Genomic DNA, 19,029 nt, shown 5'->3' on the forward strand with positions numbered 1-19,029 from the left:
AATTTTGTCTAAAAAGGTTAAAAACAAATCCATGTGATGACTGCACGTTGTGACAATGTTACTACAGCGCACCCCGCTGGCCGCCGCTGCTCAGTACAGGAATTTAGAACAGTCAAATGCAAATAGCTCTGAAGCCTCAAGTGGGTCCAGGTCCAATCAATCTTTTATTAAACTGTCATTTTAGCATACACTTTGGGGAAAAAAAAAAACATTTTATAAGACACAGCTGTGTCTCAAAGGTTATATAACAACAATACAGTTCAACATAGAAAAATATTAACAGTTCAAAGCTCTATAGTGTTAATTATCTCTCTTTACTTCCTTCAAAACAAAGTTAAACAATTTCTGTGTCTACATCCAACTGTGAAGTTATTCCTCAAACTTCCACAAAACTGCTGAATCATTTTACTCAAGCCAGCCGTTCATTTGCCATGCAAGCAGAGCTGGGTGTGGTTAGGTTAGACTTAGAGCAACGAGCCATGTTTGCATGAGAACAAAACCCTCTCTGTATCTTTCCAAAGGGGTGGGGGGGGAGAAATTGCATTAATAAAATTAAAAAAAAAAAAAAAAAAAACTACTACCCCAACAGACAAAATTATGCCTTTTGCAAACATTACGTTCATTTACCTTATTTTGAAGAGATAGATTTGTTATTGAAAATCAAATAAACGGAGACTCATTAAGTGTAACACTTCTCCAGTCTTGATGGCTAACAAATACTTAATTCCTATAAAAGACTGGGAAGGCCTCAGATGAGAGATGACAGGTAAGGCAAATGTAGTATTACATCCATGTACAAAGGACAACCCAAAACTATTCTGGGGTCAAAAATGATATCTGATTATAAGGTTTCTGCGTGGCTGCTTTTGTCTGAAAGGATTTCTTCTACATACATCATAAAGTGTATTCGGTAAAACTGACATTCAAAATGATGAAGGGAAAAAAATGCTGTATTTGGAGATGATATAAATATATAGAAAACTGATTCATCAAATATTGGACAACTCCCTGCTTCCAGACTCTCTAAATCAGCCGTGTAAATAGGTGTCTACTTTACAGATCTACACTTTTTCGCCTCTTTTAATTTTGTGTTCTACCAGCTGTAACAGATGAACAGGTCTGACATGTGACTAGATAAGCTTCTTCTTGAGAGAGCGTTGAGCGTTTGCAAATGTCCATTCCACATGGATAAAACTAGACGACAGCTCGACACACCGGAAATATGGCTTCTGTGTGCACAGATACCTTTTTGAAAAGCACAGTTGGACGCTGAATTGTGTCCTCTGAGAAGACATGGTGACTTCATAGAGAATGAATGCCTGTTCCTTTGAAAGTGAGGCAGCCTGTCGGGCTTGTTTGACCGGTCTGAGTGAGGACTGGGTGACACATTGGCAAAGATCACAGCGATATCAACATGTGCAAAATAGAATCAAGGCATGTACAGTAAATATCCATCAAGCCCAAGGAAAAAACAAAACTTAAAATCTAAATTTGATTAAACAGTTTATCACGTAGCCAAATGGGAAAAGTTAAAAGCCAGTGTAACCTCCAAATGAAATGGAGTGAAAGTGGGTTCAGCACCCACATGATTGTATGTAAGAATGTGCCTTTAAGGAAGAAATGTGGCACTCAATGCAAAAGGAAGTTAGTTTTTTTTTCTCACAGACAGGGTCGATAAATGAACATCCACACCCTCAGTAAGTTGTTTGTATTTCTATAAATGAGGTAAGAATATACATGTTTAAATATCACTGTAAAATTACTTTAACACAGAAGGGAGAGGAGAACAATCCAGATCTGATCTGATTCAAAGCCTTAAACATTTCCTGTTCTGAGCTGTGTTGGTGATGACACAAGCTGCTGTGTGTGTGTCTGTGTGTTTTAGACCAGTAGGGTAACGATTAGGTTTTCTTCTTCAGCTCCTCAAACCTCCGTGTGAGGTCGTCAAAGTCTATGTCATCCGAGTTGGTGGTGTTTCCACCTATGGAGGATGTGGGGAGTGTGTCAGGAACAGAGGGCAGTTCTGGTAGAGCGTTGTTGTCAAACAGGTAAGATGATGGACCAGGGCCTGGAGTGAAAAAATAAAAACAATAAGTTACACAAAGCATGCAGCAGCATATCATTACATTATGCTGGATTCAGATAGTATAGATATAGTTGACACTGTTGTTGTAGCTAGAGCTCACCTACAGCCTGGAAGGGAGCAGAAGGTTTATCAGTAAGGTCATCAATCTGAAAAACAAAGAAATTGTATCATCTGTGTACCAAAATACATCCTATTTGTTAGAACGGACAAAGATTGAACACACTCAGCAACACAGACACAAAACAAACATTAAAGATTTAGATGAACACCTTTTATCTTTTTGAGAAACCACCAACCTCAGTCACTACAGCAGATTTAAGGAGAAAGGAAGTCCAACTTTTCCCTTAAAGTGATGCAATACTATGACCCCTTCATTAAAGTAAAGCGCAAAGCAGCTGATTAACATTGTTAGTAAGTTGCTGTAAAAGCACGTGTCAATGGCAAGAGTCAAGGTTTGCTTAAATTTGCTCAATGATGCATTTTTCATATATTTGGCTCAGTGAAACCACCACAATTCATTGGAAAGTAAACACCTGAAGTGCAAATGATGTGGATACATTGACACTTTAATTATAGCTGTTGAAAGAAAGTGCAAGATTTCATAATCAACTTGTCAAAGTGTGACGCGTAGTCACTGAAATCTAACCCTTGAGCGCCTGATCAGATGCTTTAAACTCATTATTCAAATTTAATGTTAAATAAAAGGTAATTGTTTAATAAAATTAATGTCTGTAAATCAAGTGTAAAAACACAGACTTCACTTATCCAACGCGAATGCACGGAACTAAATACAGATGTCAGGATGTAATTTCAAAATTACTGTAGGACCAACGGGTGATTTTAGTCCAGTGAAAATAGGACATACGGTAATGATATGATAGCTCCAAGTCAGCATAATATGGCCACTTTAAATCGTATAAAAGATCTTGCGATGAAACGTTGATGTTCATCCAGGATCTTTTATGTTGGCTATTGTTTTTTTGTCCCCATGAATGCTCCAAAATACTGCTTAAGACTATTCTGGACCCCTAAAAAAGCCTCTTCCCATTACAGAACTGTAATTTCTAAGCCTTCTAGTTTGGATGTGAATACCAAATTGAGACAGTCTGCAGTTCCATATTCAATTACGTAACTGCAAAGTAAATATATTTTAACAAACGACTAAAAATCATAAAATTGTGGCAGCATCCAAATATATGTGGCCCTAACTGTAGATTCACATGGGCAAAGCAGGCGTAATTGGGTTGAAAAAGTTGAGGTAGGCAAAATTGCAAGCAAGTTGAATAACTTATTCCTTCCCTGAATGATGCCCTTCCCTGTCCATTTGTCCATCTGTGGGGACAGGAGGTGGGCATGGATGTGAAGGGCTCAGGGACTTACAGACTCATATGTGGGGGGAGAAGTGGGCAGCTGAGGGGGCCGCCCTCCTCCCATGGCGTGACTGAAGTTGTCGTAGGTTCCAACTGGAGCGTTAAAGGGTTCCTGAAGGTTGACAAAAGCCAAGAAAAGTCTAAGGGAGACTGTTTACACGTGTTAATATGACCACACACACATCTCAAGTTGTAAATCCATCAAGTTGAAAATACACAACTGCAAATTTTGTGTGTGCAGAGTCAAAGACAAATGTCAACGGGCTCAGTGGATGATGTTTAATGTATCGATACTCTCGATACTGTCAAAAAGTGAGCTGAAGAAGAATTACCTATTTATTTAGTTTATTGCATAAAGTAGTCACAAAGAGAATATTAGTCTTAAAAAAAAAAACAGACACACCAAAATGTGAGAAACATGAATTTCACTGACTTCCAAACTGCACTGTAACATGGACCATTTTGTTGGCCAAATGTGGTTGTTTCAACAAAATTTTATGTTAAAAATACCTAAATAGAATCACTAAAAAAGTGGATTTTCACATTTTCACTTTAAAAGAAAACAAAAAAGTATACAATTCAAAATGTTTTGAATCCACTTGAAGATTTGATAATTATACAGACCATATATTATCTTATATGATTATTGTGAATATACATGCACCAAAAAAAATTCCTTACCGCTCCCTTGGGAGGTGGATAGTTGAAAGCCGATGGCATAGGCATGCCCATGGGCATGGGCATGGCCATAGGCATGGGCATAGCACCAGCAGGAACGCCAAAACCTCCACCACCACCACCACCACCTCCTCCTCCTCCTCCTCCTCCTCCTCCAGACTTCTTGTCAGTGTCCACATCAATCAGGTCTGCCTCCTCTCCAGGACACACTTCAGGCTATCAGAAGACAAGAGAGAATAGTGAATAATTATGTGAACAGATTCCATGATTTAATCATCCATACAAGATAGACAGTCTTGAAAAAGTAAAAACATACCCGGACTATGGCGTCAGGTTCATATGGCACATTATAATTCTTGGCAATCTCTATCAGGTAGCGCTCCACTAAAATCTTGGGAGGGGCCTCCACACTCAGTTTGTGCATCAGCTGTAGACATGTCAGATAATTGATCACATGGCTTACAAGTCATTAAACTAAAAGTTCATGAATTCTTAACAAGAAAGGTAGGCAGCTACTGCAGATAATTGCCTACCCTGTCATTGACTGTGCCAATTTGGTTTGTTCTGCACAGTTTGCCGTACTCCTTACTATATTTTGCACATAGCTGTTCAGAGACCTGAAAGAAGAATAATATATGAATAAGAATGACAAAAATGAACAATCTTGTTTCATGTTTTGAACAGCAGCTAATTTAATCTTACTTACAATTTTTAGTTCAGACACCTCTGACTGGAGACGAGGAGCTGCCCAGATGAGGGTGGACACTGCTTCCTGTAAGCCTGGATCTAGTTCTCTAAGAAGTGAAATACATGGATTTACATTTTGACAAGTAAATTGACAGTTAATGACAGACTGTAAAAGCCACCCTTCCAGTACTCACTTCATGGATTGAATCAAGCCAAAGCGAGCCAGCAGCAGGTCGCAGTAAAGCTCCAGGATCTCCATAGCTTCTACCAGATAGTCCTCTCTGATGATGTGCTCGACGCGGATGCGGGCCCGCTCATCCTTACCAGATGACAGGTAATCGGCTATCTCCTTCCTTGCCTTTTGGGCAAGCTCAGCTTGGGTTGGAAAAAGGAAAACAGTCACTACTGGTTTCCAGAGGTGGGTAGTAACGAGTTACATTTACTCCGTTACATTTACTCCGTTACATTTACTTGAGTACGTTTTGGGAGATTTTGTACTTTTAGGAGTAGTTTTTAATCACTATACTTTTTACTTTTACTTGAGTAGATTATTGAAGAAGAAACTGTTCCTCTTACTCCGCTACATTAGGCTACATTGAGCTTGTTACTTTTCTTTTATCCCTTTTATCCCCTCCGCGTAAATCTCATGACATCACTGGGTGATTCTTTGGGAAAAATGTTTGTTTTTGCATGTTTTGTCACATTTACACAGACTCAAACACACACAGAGTTGATATGAGTTCATGGGCTTGTTCTAGTTCTGCCTGCGGAGCCTGGTTAAAAAAAGAAAAGTACAAAGGCTTGAAATTTTGTGCTAGGTCTGCTTAATTTATTTTTTTATTCTGTTATTATTTTATTTATTTTATTATGTATGAAAGTACTTGAATTTACTTTAAGTTTATTTTAATTTAAGATATTTTATTGATTTAATTTGCCTGAAGATGATTATTTTGTACTTATTTTGTTGACGTTACTCAACAGTTACTCAGTACTGGAGTAGTTTTTTCACCAAGTACTTTTTACTTTTACTCAAGTAATTATTTGGATGACTACTTTTTACTTCTACTTGAGTCATATTATTCTGAAGTAACAGTACTTTTACTTGAGTACAATTTTGGCTACTCTACCCACCTCTGCTGGTTTCACGCGAAAGATTAACCACAACTTCTTTACCAACATAAATCCAGTGAAACTGTCAAAAGACTAAAAGCTGGACTCACTTTTCTTTTTCTCCAGGAGTTTGAGTCGGTTGATTACGAGGCGGAGGTTGACTCTGAGCCTCTCTGCTTTGAAGCCTCCTCCCAACATGGTGACAGACTATTTGTGGACAAGAGAGTATTAAATAAGAAAACACAAGCCCGTCTCCCTCATGCTGCTGAGTCACTGCATCATGTGAGCCCAGCCCTCACAGGTTACAGTCTAGTAATAATAATGCAACACATAGAAACACAGCGAACAGTAAATACTGATAGATAAATTAAACTACAAGCTGACACTGAATATAGTTAGCTGCTTTAGCTTAACACACGCTAACAATGGACCGCCTCAAACCTTAACATCTCACGGGGTTGACATTTCTATATATTTGAGGACACAGTACGGTATTCATAAACATTCAGAGATGTAAAACTATGTCGTCAAACCGAAGGTTTGGCTGGTCTTTTCCTTCTGTCGAGGTCTCTCACGGTTAGCTCACAAAGCTAGCAAGATAAACCAAATTTTAAAAAAACTAACACAACATTACTTAAGTAGCCTGAAGAAACGGGTCACTTAAACACGTTTGAAATTAAAAAACAAAACCCGAGGGAAACGTACGCGTGAATGCTGTAGGAGCGTAAACAGCAACTTATTTTGTTTTGTCTCTTCGCTTCGTCGTCTGGTTTCACTTCCGCGTTGATCTGCAGTGACGTCACTGGAAACGAGGGGGCGGGGCTAGTAACCACAGCAACAGGAGCAGGTGAACCAGCTTCACTTTTGTTAAGAAAACAAACGTGTAAAATGTAGAAATGTTTCCTTTCTTCTTCGAAGATTTAAATATTAAGTAGAACTTTTTATGGTTTACGTTTCCCTGTGTATTTTACTGAACAAATTTCACTTTTTTTTTTTTTTTTTACAAAGACTAATTCCATTTAGTCCAGTATACAAAAAAACAAAATTATAGCCAAATTAATTCTTAAACTCATGACATTGTACCTCATATCTCAGCTACAGAAAATGAAATGATTGCCTTACTTGTGACATATTTCATATACGGTCACTCATTTTAACTAAATTTCAAACATTTAGCTCTAATAAAGATAATAGTGACAAGGCAACCGCAGACTTGTTTGCAGTTTGTACCTATCTAAAAGGGAAACATTGCTACCAGATTTTGTGTAACCAGACAGGCGTTTACATTTTTTTTCCAAAAAGAAAGTTATTTTGAATACATTTTCTTCCTTTACTACTGGTGTTGTTTTTCTATTCATTATAATATAAATACCAACACATCTGGGCATTCAATTAATTTCAAAAAGCACATATGAAATGAATCTTTTCTCTAATTGAAAGCGTATATTTAGGTGTGTGACTTGATGACCGTCTCAAACATTCAGATGAAGCATATCCGTCTCTCTTTCTTGGGCTACCCAAGTCTGAAAACAGCAGTGAGCTGTTTAGATATTGAGGGTATCATTAGAAATCACCTGGGTAAAGTTACCCAGTCTCCCCATCACTATCTCCCTGCATGAAGTCAACACTTGTGTTCTTGCTTTCTCCTTTGATATAAATCACAAATGCTATTTGGCAGTTGAAACCCATTAAATGTGTTGCACATTGTTTGTTTCATATTGTTAAAGTGCTGCCCAAATGTGCAAGACTTCGTTGTATTTTCCTATAAAAATTCAAAACACAGGAATAGTGCATCACTCAAAACTCTGAGTTTATAGAGAGACGATATGTTAGAAAAGAATAGGAATGTTTCACATGGACCATTATGTTTAATAAATTGCAGCTTTTTCATAAAAACAAAAAAGAAAAAATAATCTGTACAAAATAAAACTGATCATCAGAAACACAACCATTACATTCATTACAACTTGAGTTTGCTGGCAGAAACTTCTTTGCGTTTCTTCTTCTTTGAAGACTGGTCTTTTGCACTCTTGATCTGACTTTTGACCTGGTCTTGCAGCTGAGAGAAGAATGCTTGAGATGATCGCAGAGCCTTGTCCTTTCCCTCGTCCTGAAGACCAGAAAAGCTGTTAGACAAGTCATTTTAGGAGCACACAGCATTATCTAAGAGGTAATGTAGTGTTTATTTCGCCAACTAAAGGTGTGGCATGTCTGGAAAGACGGAGGGAATCAAGAATTCGTTCGACATGGATGCTTAAAATAGATATGCGTGTGTGTGTTGGTGGTGGAAGGCATTGCAGATTTTTCATGTATAACATGCGAGAGGAAAAAAAAATCTGAAAACCTAGCTGAAGGGAAATATTTATTTTTTAAATCTAATTTTTCAGCAGTTACAGCTTATTAATAGCCTATTTAATTTTCCTTCAGGGATTAAAGTATTTCTGAATTGAATTTTGAAGCTTCTTGAGATGAGTCCCTGTAACTTATGCAAATCTAATGATGTAGCCTTTTTGGATAATCTGTTATGATTTCATATTATTTTCTAATGATTGGTTTGATGATGCTCTGAGGAACATTAAGAGTTAGTTTTATTTTTACTTAACCTAGTCTGTACCTCTCCACAACTTAATCGCTGATGGGTTTGGAGAGCTCTGCGCTGCGCTGATGCTTCAGGGCCCCCCTTCCTTAGGTCTGTTGGAGGGCCTTTCATTACTTGTGGACACAAGTGGGCCTAACAGAACCAGTTATGAGACTTCTGAAGGCAGTTCACATCACCTGATCATAACTTAGAGGTGCGTAACACATATGCACCACTTTTCAGTGTATACACACGTATTTCCACCATTTCACTTTAAGAATGAGCTATAAAAGTGAAAACTAAAAAAAAAAATTCTAAGTAGGAAACATGTAATGGTAAAAATCCCTTTTTGGGCTATGTACCTCTTATTCAAAAGTACTAATTAGGCAATGCAATAAGATCCAGTACAACTTAAAGCCATTTAACACGTGTCAGGAGGTAAAAATTGGTGCTGTTTACCTTGTAAATATATGTATGAGAACTGTTACTTTAATTTCTTTGTTTTCTCTCATTGGCTGACAGACAGACAGACAGACAGACAGACAGACAGACAGACGAACTTGAACACAAACTTGAACGCAAACAATCTTAAGTAATCATAAAAGCCCAGTTTAGTCATATATAACACCTACCTTGAGTATCGTGGCTTTGCCGGCTTTTGAGAGTTTCTTCAGGCTTTCTGTGACTTGAGCCTTTGATGGCTTGTTGTTTTCTCCAGATTTGCTGGCATCTTTAAGTTTCTGTCTCTTTTCTTTTTCCTTTATCTTCAGTTGCTTCGCCTTCTTTTTGTGACGCCTCTCGCGCTTCTTGTCCGTTGACGTCTTCTCAGCATCACCCAGTAGATCTCCTGCTTTGTTCTTCCCCTTTAGTGAAAAGAGAGTTGTTAGACCGGCTGTGTAAAGGAATATACCCACATCAAAATAACTGTTTGATTGGTAACCTTGACTTCTTCTGGTGCGAGCAGGGTAGCATCACTGGCGCTGACTGGAGCCACGTCCTCCATGGTAACTGAGGGCAAGTTAGATACAACTTTGACTTCAGGAACACGCTGTGGGGGGGGAAAAAAACAAATTAATATGTTTATCAATAACTCCACTAGTGTATTACCCTTCACATTTGACACATTTAAAAGAAACTGCTGTTTAGAGATAAAAGTTTTGTAAGATGATTTCCAAACTCCTGAGTTTTAGCGAGTCTTTACTAAACACACTTGTCTATTTTTGCATCATTAAAATCTTTATATCTCAAAAGGACAACCAATCTAAATATTTTTAGTTCATCTGACTGTTTTTAGTCACTGATATCGGGAAAACCCACTGGTTTCGGAGTGAAGTGGAAGTTGGAGAGAGCGTCCAACTTTAGGAAGAGGGTGTCCATCACTTTTTGAATTTCTGCATGGGCTGGGTTCTCCTCATCCTCAGTCTTTTTCTGCAATAAGAAAAATAAAACACTATGGATAATGCCAATTTGGCAGGTACTGTAGCAATGAAAATGAAGCAAAAGTCAAACCTGGGTTTGTTTAATGTATTCTTGTTCATAGATTTCTGCTAGACTCTGCTTGCTCTTCTCATGGTCCAAGGTTAGTCTCTTCTTGTACTCAAACACCTCCTCTTTAGGCTTCTCTTTGCGGACCACATCGTCAAATGCCTAAACAAATCACAAGCGACAGGTATCGGTTATGATTCAAGGGAACGTAAGAAACGAAAATAAACATTTCCAAAAAAAGTGGAAAGAAATTCCTGGAACAAACCTGGTCTTTAATTCTCTGTCTGATGATGTCTTCAAGCTGTAGTGTGGTTTCTTCAGTGATGGCGGGAGCTAAAAAACAAAATCAGGTTAAAATGCGGTTTAAAATTGCTCACAGAAAGGGATTTATAACGTTTAAACTGCGATACTGAATAACTAAATTCCACTGGTGTGAACAAGACAAAGCATTTAGATCCAAAGTAAACTCAGTGGTCAGCCCTCACCCATCCTTGCCGTCTGCTCAAACTCCACATCTTCCTCCAGCATGCTGTTCTCAGGACGGGTCTGCGCCGTCACCTCTCCCAACAGCTGCCACGGCTTCTGGCCGAGAGCTGCTTTCTCCAGCTCCTCGATTTTCTGCGACATCTTCGGGTTGGAAGAACGACAGCTGCTGTTAGAGCACTAAAATCTACCCAGTTAATCTATGGCACACAGGACACCCGGTTCGTGATTTTGAATCACTCTTAAAGCCAATTTCCAACATGGACTCTTTCAATACATCTTATGTAAATAGGATTTTTTATTTCTCTAGTCTGTCATTTTCAAGAACAGATCAAAACCCAGTAAATGACAACAAAAGAACGTTCAAATACATGAAAATTGTAAGCTAAACTTCTAAACTGATGTTCCAGAGGAGGGATGTGGGACACACGAAGCCCCTTTGCCGTTTACACTTCTGCATTATCACTTGGGCTGCTCCCTAATTACACCAGCAACTACAAGGTGACAGCATTGGTTCTTTTCTGCAGCACCATAGGTCACAGTGCCCATTTTCTTTTTGTTTACTCCCTGTATGGTGCTCAGATTTAACAACCGACCAAATAAAGTATCATTTATGCAAGCTTAAGCTGAAAATGTTGGCCATGAGTCATTTTTGCGGACATTGCAGCAAATTATCTTCTACCTGACTTTAAAACTAAGAAAAAACTGGGCACTAGCAGTGGGATCTTGGAAAAAGGGAAACAAAAAATAATCAACCAATCATGTTTGTTGCGGTCTGCGTCAACGTGACATGTCAGTCACTTTTGCAGGTGCAATTCAGACCCTTCTCTGCAGAGAGGGGTCTGCATCACGGCACTGTTGATTAAACTGAGAAGCATAAATAAGGCTCAACAGCAATTTCAGAAAGTAAACACAGAAGTGCAGGTAGGTCAGACCACTTCCACCCTAATGAGTATGCAAAATGAGTATGCGAGATTTTTTTAGTGCGTCCGAAACATTAGAACGTACTCAATAGTATGCTCTATCCATACTCATTCCGGAGAAATTTATTAGTGTGGATTGATGGACACTAGCTGAGCAGAATCTTCCCACAATGCAATGCAGCGGTGTTTGGTTGCTAAGTGATACTTATATGTCATAAGTATAATAATATTATTATATAATATTAAAATATTCGTATATAATAATAGTATATACCGGTAATGTAAAATAGCGGAGCGGTGCGCTGCTACTGCTGCTGTGAAACGTCACTTCCTCCGTGACGTGTGCGCTCTTAATAGTACGTCCGAATTAATGCACACTACTGATATTTACTCAAAAGTGTGCCAAATTTAAGTATACTTTTTAGTATATACTGTTTAGTGTGGCATTTCGGACGCACCGAGAATCTCTCTCTGGGAAGTGTGCGAGTCAACTGCAACTATGCAAAAAAACATTTTCCTCACATTCTCAAAGAAAACTGGTGCTCATCTGTGCATACCACAGGACTGAAAAAGGACTGAAAAAGTCTACAGTCTATGCATTATAAGGCGCAATATCAATGAACGGGTCTATTTTCATACACGAGGCGCATGATAAAACATATATAAAGCGAAACAAAACAGTCTGGTAAGTTGAACTTTATTCAACTCATTTTACAATAACTCAGAATATCGTTCAGCTGTAACTATTACAGAAAAATACACTCACATTTTAAATCATCCGTCTTCCACAGATACACAATTAAAAGGGGAAGAGGTAAGGGCCGTACTACGTCATGTTCTGTGATTGGTTCATAGTTGGCAGTGATAGCAGATACCTGAAGTTAGTGCGAGGTTGGAACACCGTTATATTCCAACATTTGATTATAACTGGATTGTGTTTATGCTAAAACCCTTACATTGGCTTGACGTCTAATCATAGTAAGGTAACATTGACTAGAAGTTGGATGATGGTTGCTTGCCAGCACTACATAATTAGTAATCTAACATTCACTGGCGTTGCAACCCGTACCCAACCAAGGACGGACTTGAATTTGTCAGCTGGGAATGGTCCGGCATATCAATCAAGCGGAGCGGCTTCGTCGCTAATCAAAGTCGCACTAAACCCTTTTGCCAGATTTATGAGTGTACCATATAAAATTGGTTCGAGGTCAGTAAACACAAATAAATTCATACATAAGGTGCCTCGGAATATAGGGCGCACTGCCAGTGTGGCTTGTAATGCGGAAAACACGGTAAATAAACTTGGCATCAAACAGCTGGTCTGATTGAAACATTCATTTTACTGCTGAGCAAGTTTCAGGTCTGAGCTGCTTCATTTGAAGAATTCAAACACTTGTATTAGAAATATTTGTCTTATTTTGAAAAAATTCATAAATAAAGTCAGCCACATTTGAATCCTGATTACCTTTTCTTGCCGCTTCTCAAATGAAGACTTTATTTCAGACTTGTCTGTGGTTGGTGCTTTTCCTCCAAAGATGTCCTCCATATCCTCCCCCTCGCTGTCTTCATCCCCACTGAGATTAAAGGTCACTTTTTTATGAGATGATTTGGCGTTGTTTCTCTGCTCTTCCCTGGCAAAGAGGAGACACAAACATCTTGACAATTTTGTCCCACACGTGAATGGTACGTATTAGATAACTCTGATCACACTTACCCCTCCTCATCATCATCAATTTCATCATCATCATCATCATCATCATCCTCTTCACCATCATGATCAGCGGCTTCGTCATCACTTTCTTCTTCCTGGCTCGCATCCGTGCCATCATCTTCTCCATCTGACTGCTCATCTGTTTTAACTGCTCCACTGTCCACTGGATCAAAGAAGTCCTTGTATTTGAGATCTCTTGAGCTTTTTACCTGTAGACATAAAACATAAAAATAATCTAAATCCTGTTCTCTGTATCATCGGGATCCCATTTAATGAGTGGAAAGCTGCGAATAAAATACACACTGTGTTTTTCTTCGTGGAAGACATTATTTGATCCAAGTCAAGATCATCATCGTCGTCGTCATCATCAGAAGGCAGGTCCTGAAAATAGTCCAGTTCATCCTCATCCTCGTCTTTCTTTCCCTCTCGTTTGTCCATGTCGTCAAGAAATGTCTCCATTTCTGACAGCTTGAAGAATTTATCGTCAACCTCAGAGGGAACTGACTTTGCTTTGGAGCCTATTCTTCCACTCTCTTTCTTCTGCTTCTCTCGTTTCTCAAGATCATCCACATCAAAATCTATGTCAGAGTCATCCTCTGAGTACCTGTCAGCCTCCAGAGGCTTTTTCTTAGACCGTCTAGATGGCTTCTCTTGTTCTTTAAATTCATTTTCATCATCTGTTGCTCCTTCTTCCTCTTGTCCATACTCTTCTTCTTCCTCCTCCTCCTCCTCCTCTGCTGACAGCAAACTTAATGTCTTGTCTGACAAAGCCACATCAATGGCACGTTTGAAGTGTCCCAATACAGCATCATTCTGAAGCTCCAGCTCCTGCCAAATCTGCTCCTCATCAAAATCTTCCACCACCAGCTGAGCCAAAGGGCTGCCTTTATAATCTGCGGGCTCCTGAGCTTTGTGGAAGTCATACAGGGCCTTAGTGAGGGATTTAAAGTCTGCTGCCACTTCATCTTGAAGGCTGAAAAGGAGAAAATAATCACTATGAGAGATCATAAATATCTTAAAACAGCTGTGTGGAAATAAACGTCCTCGCAAGTCTTGAATATCCATTTCTGATGCTTCCCATTGGCATTCCTAAATCCACATTTGATAAACTGAACAAGCGCATCTCTGCATTTATATGGTAAAGAAAACAGCCCAGAAAGGCCAAAGGTATAAAGACCCGGTGGCCGGAAGTTCAGATTCAGAGTCTGCCGTGGGTCAGTGCAGAACACCCGGCGCGTTTTTTTTTCCTTGGCTTACTCAAACCGGACTGTCCCCGGCTCTCCAGTCCCTTTGTCGAGGTAAGATAGGCCTTAAAAAACCTTTGTAGTTGTGTGTGATGAATATTGCTCAGCCACTTGCAGGGGATAACTCGACAAATTTTCCTAGCAAACTGCTGGTTTTGTGTGTACTGCTATCTGCGGGGGATAACCTGGCGAATTGTCCTAGCAAACTGGCAGTTTTTTTGGATGTCTTCTATGTAAATGCTTGCTTTTTGCTAATAAATGTATTCATATCTTATAGCAAAGGCGAGGTGTGTGTGTGTGATTCATTTTGGTACAGCTGACCACTCCTAGAACCTAATTGAGATTTCTCCCAAAACATAAGCAAACGTGTTTTGGGGGCTCCAAAGACTGAATGTGGTGATGATAGATTTATAGTTAAAAAGGTGGAGTTGAATTGGTATTTTTTTTTATCGTCATTTTTATCGTTATCGGGATAAATGCCAGAAATGATCGTGATACATTTTTTAGTCCATACCGCCCATCCCTACTGGACATATGAGAGGAAATATGCACTGAGGCTGGAGAAACTGTGGCAGGCTGATAGGGAACCACACTCACATATTTTGAACAAGTTCAAAATTTAATACATATGTGTTTAATCAACAATTCATTAAAGACCAAAAGGTGGTAATCCTGGTTGTGATTCCAGGAGAAACTGAGGGTTGAGCCAACAAATGTCTTTTACAGATATTGCTGACAGTAGCAATTAGGTGCATAACTATTCAGTGGTTAAAACCTTGTTGTTGTTTTTTTATGAACTTCCCAGTCACAACATATTTTAATGGAGTACGTTTAGCTGTCACACAAGAATATTAGAAGAACTTGTTAAAATCATGCAACTACAAGAAAGCACAAGTTCTGGTACGAGACGATACGTTCTGTACGCTTGTTAGTATTCACATAAATATCTCACACTTTTTACATAAACCTGTAATTTCATTGTGAAATAATTTCCAAATCCTCATTTGAGCACGGGAATAAAGTCTGACTTCGTGCAGGGGTTTTAGCAGTTAGCATTAGCCGACACATGAGCCTTCTCGTTCATAAGGATACAAAAATAAATCAATAACCACTTTTAAAAGAGAAACATATCAACCAGAACTTGCCTCAGAAAGTTCTCTGGCTGTGCTGCATTGGCGTTAATGGTTTTGACACAGTCCTCCAGCACACTCCGCACATCTTTACTAGCCATGTTCCCCTCACATGTGTGGCCCTCTGTGCCTCACGTAAACAGGCTCCACGAGCAACTCGAGTCCTGCACTTTAGTTCCGAGGAACAAACATGGCGTCCACACTGTTGAAGGTTGCAGGTTAGTTTTTGTTTATTATAATTTTCCAGCTGCTACATTTATGTTTGATGTTTTCAGTTGTCTGCTTTCACAGACACAACTATGACGCTTTGTTAAACACCGAACAAGACTTCAACATTTATAAAGAAAGTCACGCAACGTTTTGAGTTTGTCTTCGTGATGCGTTTGGTGCATGATGTGCACACGTTTTTCTGTTTAAAATATTTCCAGTAATTTTTTTAATCAGATGCTTTTATCCAGTCCTGCTCTAATATACATATAAAATATATCTGCTCGTCAGATCTTTAAGAATAACTAAAAATAACGCAGGGGGTTTCCTGTCCTTTTGCAGAATTATAATCCACAAAAGTATCTGACCCACATAAACATGAACCCTCGGGAGCACTCAGGCTATTTTTGTGAATATTCGTTATTTTTCTTTATTGATTTGGTGATCAGCATGGCTCTATTACAGCTTATGGCAGGCATTTAAGCAAGTATTTTGCTTCTTTCTTTTTGAAAATTTTTTTAACACAGTTTTTAAATCTAATGTTAGTTTTATGGAGCTAGCTCCATATAGTTACCATTACAGGTCTTTTATACAATACTGACACTCTTTTCGTCCTCAGAGGACCTTTAATACACGCATACATCTCTTTTTTGTTGCTTTTTTCAGCATTCATCTCTCAAACCATTTCTTCTCAAACCTACCAAACGACTAATCATTTTTGAGACTTTATATTAATTCTAAATGCTAGTTTGAATAGATGTGGGGGGATAGGGCATTGCAATGAGATAATGTACATAGTTCGAGACTTTAATAAAAAATAAAATAAAAATAAACCCACATCCTTCCACTATGCACTGTAGACAAAGTATCTCATATTCTTACTGGCATTTAAAGGGTTGAAATCCAGAAAATTATTGAATGTTTTAGTTGTTTTGATTTGCGCTGAAGTGGTTTAAAGAGTAATGCAGAAAAAGATGATGAGGGTCGAAGAACGGTTAAACGGTCCTGCTCAAATATACTTAAAATGTATCACTTCTTTGGATGATTACCCGGTAAGAAGAATAACTCCAAAAAAGTTCAACTTTAATTTTTTTAGAATATCAAATGGCATATCTGAGAAATAATCCACATGTATATGTTAAACCTACTCCCCAGTGCCAGAAAGCGTGTGCATACATTGCTCCAAACACATAATCTACAATATACATGCTCATTTTAATTTGAGGGACTGATGCAGCCCTGAAATAACATGAAACCAAAATGTATCAGTGAAGGGGGTTAAGGTACAACAGAATCCACTGTATAATCCTGATGCTTCTTAAATGAAAATGAAATAAAAATTCAGGATTAAAGCTAAATTGTGATACTTCATCCAATTGAATTTGAATGTTTATTCAGTATCAGGCGTTTCCAGATGCTCCCGCATCATGCTCCTCAGGGGACATTCAACAACAGCGGCCCTTCAACAGGGAATTCCTGGATCGCTTTGGAAGCTGGGAAAGCTGAACCACATTGCCATCGCTGTGCCTGACATGGAGAAGGCCACAGCTCTGTACCGGGATGTGCTCGGGGCCACAGTGAGCGACAAGGTGCCCCTGCCTGAGCATGGCGTCTACACAGTGTTTGTGGAGCTTGGAAACACCAAGCTGGAGCTGCTCTATCCTTTGGGGGACAAGAGCCCCATCTCTGGCTTCTTACAGAAGAACAAATCCGGAGGAATGCATCACATTTGTATTGAGGTGAGACAAGAATGATGGCGTGGAGATTACTGTTACTATTAAAAAGCTCAGAGTTTTTCTTTCGTCAATACTGTGGGGTTTTTGTTGTTTTTTTTTCACAATGAGTGGATAAACATATATGGTTGTGTGTTTCCACAGTACTTTTCATCCTTTAATGGTACATGTTTAGATGATTAGCGTATCATTTTCCTTTTTCTTCTGCAGGTAGACGACATTAACGCTGCCGTGGCCGACCTGAAGGCAAGGAACATCCGAACGCTGTCAGCAGAGCCCCGAATAGGTGCCCACGGGAAGCCGGTCATGTTCCTTCATCCTAAAGACTGCGACGGTGTGTTGGTGGAGCTTGAGCAAGCATGAATGTGGGAGTTGTTCCTTCACATCTAGAAATGTCACGGCCAGATTATCGTGGTGATTACAGTGTTACAAATCCTCATTATTTTCCGAAAACACGCTCTTGGTTTTCTTCTTCTGTTGGGAAATTATCATAGTGTGGTGTGTCTTTTTACAATTCCCATAAATAACAATATTAATAACATAATAACAATATTATTCACTGACTTTTTAATTTTTGTTTTCATTTAAGTTTGAATATCTTTCTGTGCCGTCCGACAACCCCAAAAATCTGAAAAGATGGGACAGCATGGATTATTCAAATAAAACACTTTCTGCAGTTTAATTGCATCTACTTTACAAAATTTACTTTGACTTGTATTTTATTATAAAATATGAACCAGATATATATATATATATATATTAAGTTTTTGTTGTAGTTGTAAAAATTGAAATTACTGTGTAAACTGATGCCCTCAGATGGCACTGCATCTAAAACCATCTTTCATCAATGGCTGATATGATAAGAACCATGACAAGGGAAGCCTTTGATGAGCATGACAATATGTAGTTTCAGAAATTGAGGTTTAAACTTCACTCTGTAAAAAACAAATCCTTATGTTATCCTTGTAAAGAGGTAGTGTCAGCAGCAACTTATGCTGCGTTCAAAACAACTTGTTTTCCAGGGACGTGTTTTTATTTTTCAACAAAACAAAGCAAATCCACACTGCACATATTTAAAGGGCATGGCTGCAGTGAAAAAGAAGGTACGGCAATCACTGGACCGGTCTGCCGCCTGTAGAATATGGGTTATTATTAGTTTTAGAGGTTATATTTTTCAAATCCACGTCAAACCGTTTAGGGCCAAACATCAGACTGTTTTCAGTTCACCACTAGAGGGAGTAACATGAGCAGGCAACAACACTAACCCTGTCTTTAAAAAAAAACAAAACAAAAGAAAAACAAGAACTCTTAACCCTCATATAGTCTTTGGGACCCTCTGGTATCCCTTGGGTCAAATTCTGAAATAACATTTTACTTTAAACACTTTCAACATGTATCTTTTATCTCAATTTCAGACAATAGGGATATTTATTTCATGATTTAAATCAGTCTCTAGTAGACCACAATTAAATTTTGAAATCCGATTCTGTTTTTTGTTTTTTGGTCATGAGGTAAAAAAAAATGTTGTTAAAACTCTACCATAAGTCAGGACTAAGGTGTCAAGTCACCAATCAAGTGAGACGTTTTTTCATGAATATTTATCA

General features: G+C 38.7%; 3 protein-coding genes across 3 annotated transcripts; 1 reads left to right on the forward strand and 2 right to left on the reverse strand.

The window, feature by feature from the left end:
• Positions 1 to 145: 145 nt before the first annotated feature.
• On the reverse strand, positions 146 to 6,761 carry LOC133461288 (IST1 homolog). Its single transcript, XM_061742150.1, has 10 exons — positions 6,637 to 6,761; positions 6,042 to 6,138; positions 5,016 to 5,196; positions 4,841 to 4,928; positions 4,668 to 4,751; positions 4,451 to 4,561; positions 4,138 to 4,350; positions 3,467 to 3,568; positions 2,187 to 2,232; positions 146 to 2,068 (listed from the first exon to the last, which is right to left on the reverse strand). The coding sequence occupies exons 2-10, from the start codon at positions 6,127 to 6,129 to the stop codon at positions 1,902 to 1,904; spliced, it is 1,080 nt and encodes a 359-aa protein (XP_061598134.1). The 5' UTR covers positions 6,130 to 6,138; positions 6,637 to 6,761; the 3' UTR covers positions 146 to 1,901.
• A 1,018-nt stretch (positions 6,762 to 7,779) lies between these two features.
• On the reverse strand, positions 7,780 to 15,615 carry LOC133420536 (U3 small nucleolar ribonucleoprotein protein MPP10-like). Its single transcript, XM_061710232.1, has 11 exons — positions 15,501 to 15,615; positions 13,415 to 14,084; positions 13,115 to 13,320; positions 12,866 to 13,031; positions 10,480 to 10,621; positions 10,260 to 10,327; positions 10,019 to 10,156; positions 9,827 to 9,937; positions 9,450 to 9,557; positions 9,142 to 9,372; positions 7,780 to 8,041 (listed from the first exon to the last, which is right to left on the reverse strand). The coding sequence occupies exons 1-11, from the start codon at positions 15,584 to 15,586 to the stop codon at positions 7,892 to 7,894; spliced, it is 2,076 nt and encodes a 691-aa protein (XP_061566216.1). The 5' UTR covers positions 15,587 to 15,615; the 3' UTR covers positions 7,780 to 7,891.
• Positions 15,616 to 15,660: 45 nt separating this feature from the next.
• Positions 15,661 to 18,531, forward strand: LOC133461298 (methylmalonyl-CoA epimerase, mitochondrial-like). Its single transcript, XM_061742161.1, has 3 exons — positions 15,661 to 15,703; positions 17,091 to 17,431; positions 17,636 to 18,531. Exons 1-3 carry the CDS (start codon positions 15,676 to 15,678, stop codon positions 17,786 to 17,788), a joined length of 522 nt encoding a protein of 173 aa, XP_061598145.1. The 5' UTR covers positions 15,661 to 15,675; the 3' UTR covers positions 17,789 to 18,531.
• Positions 18,532 to 19,029: the final 498 nt, after the last annotated feature.

The sequence above is a fragment of the Cololabis saira genome, chromosome 2, assembly GCF_033807715.1.
Source record: "Cololabis saira isolate AMF1-May2022 chromosome 2, fColSai1.1, whole genome shotgun sequence".
NCBI lineage: Eukaryota > Metazoa > Chordata > Actinopteri > Beloniformes > Belonidae > Cololabis > Cololabis saira.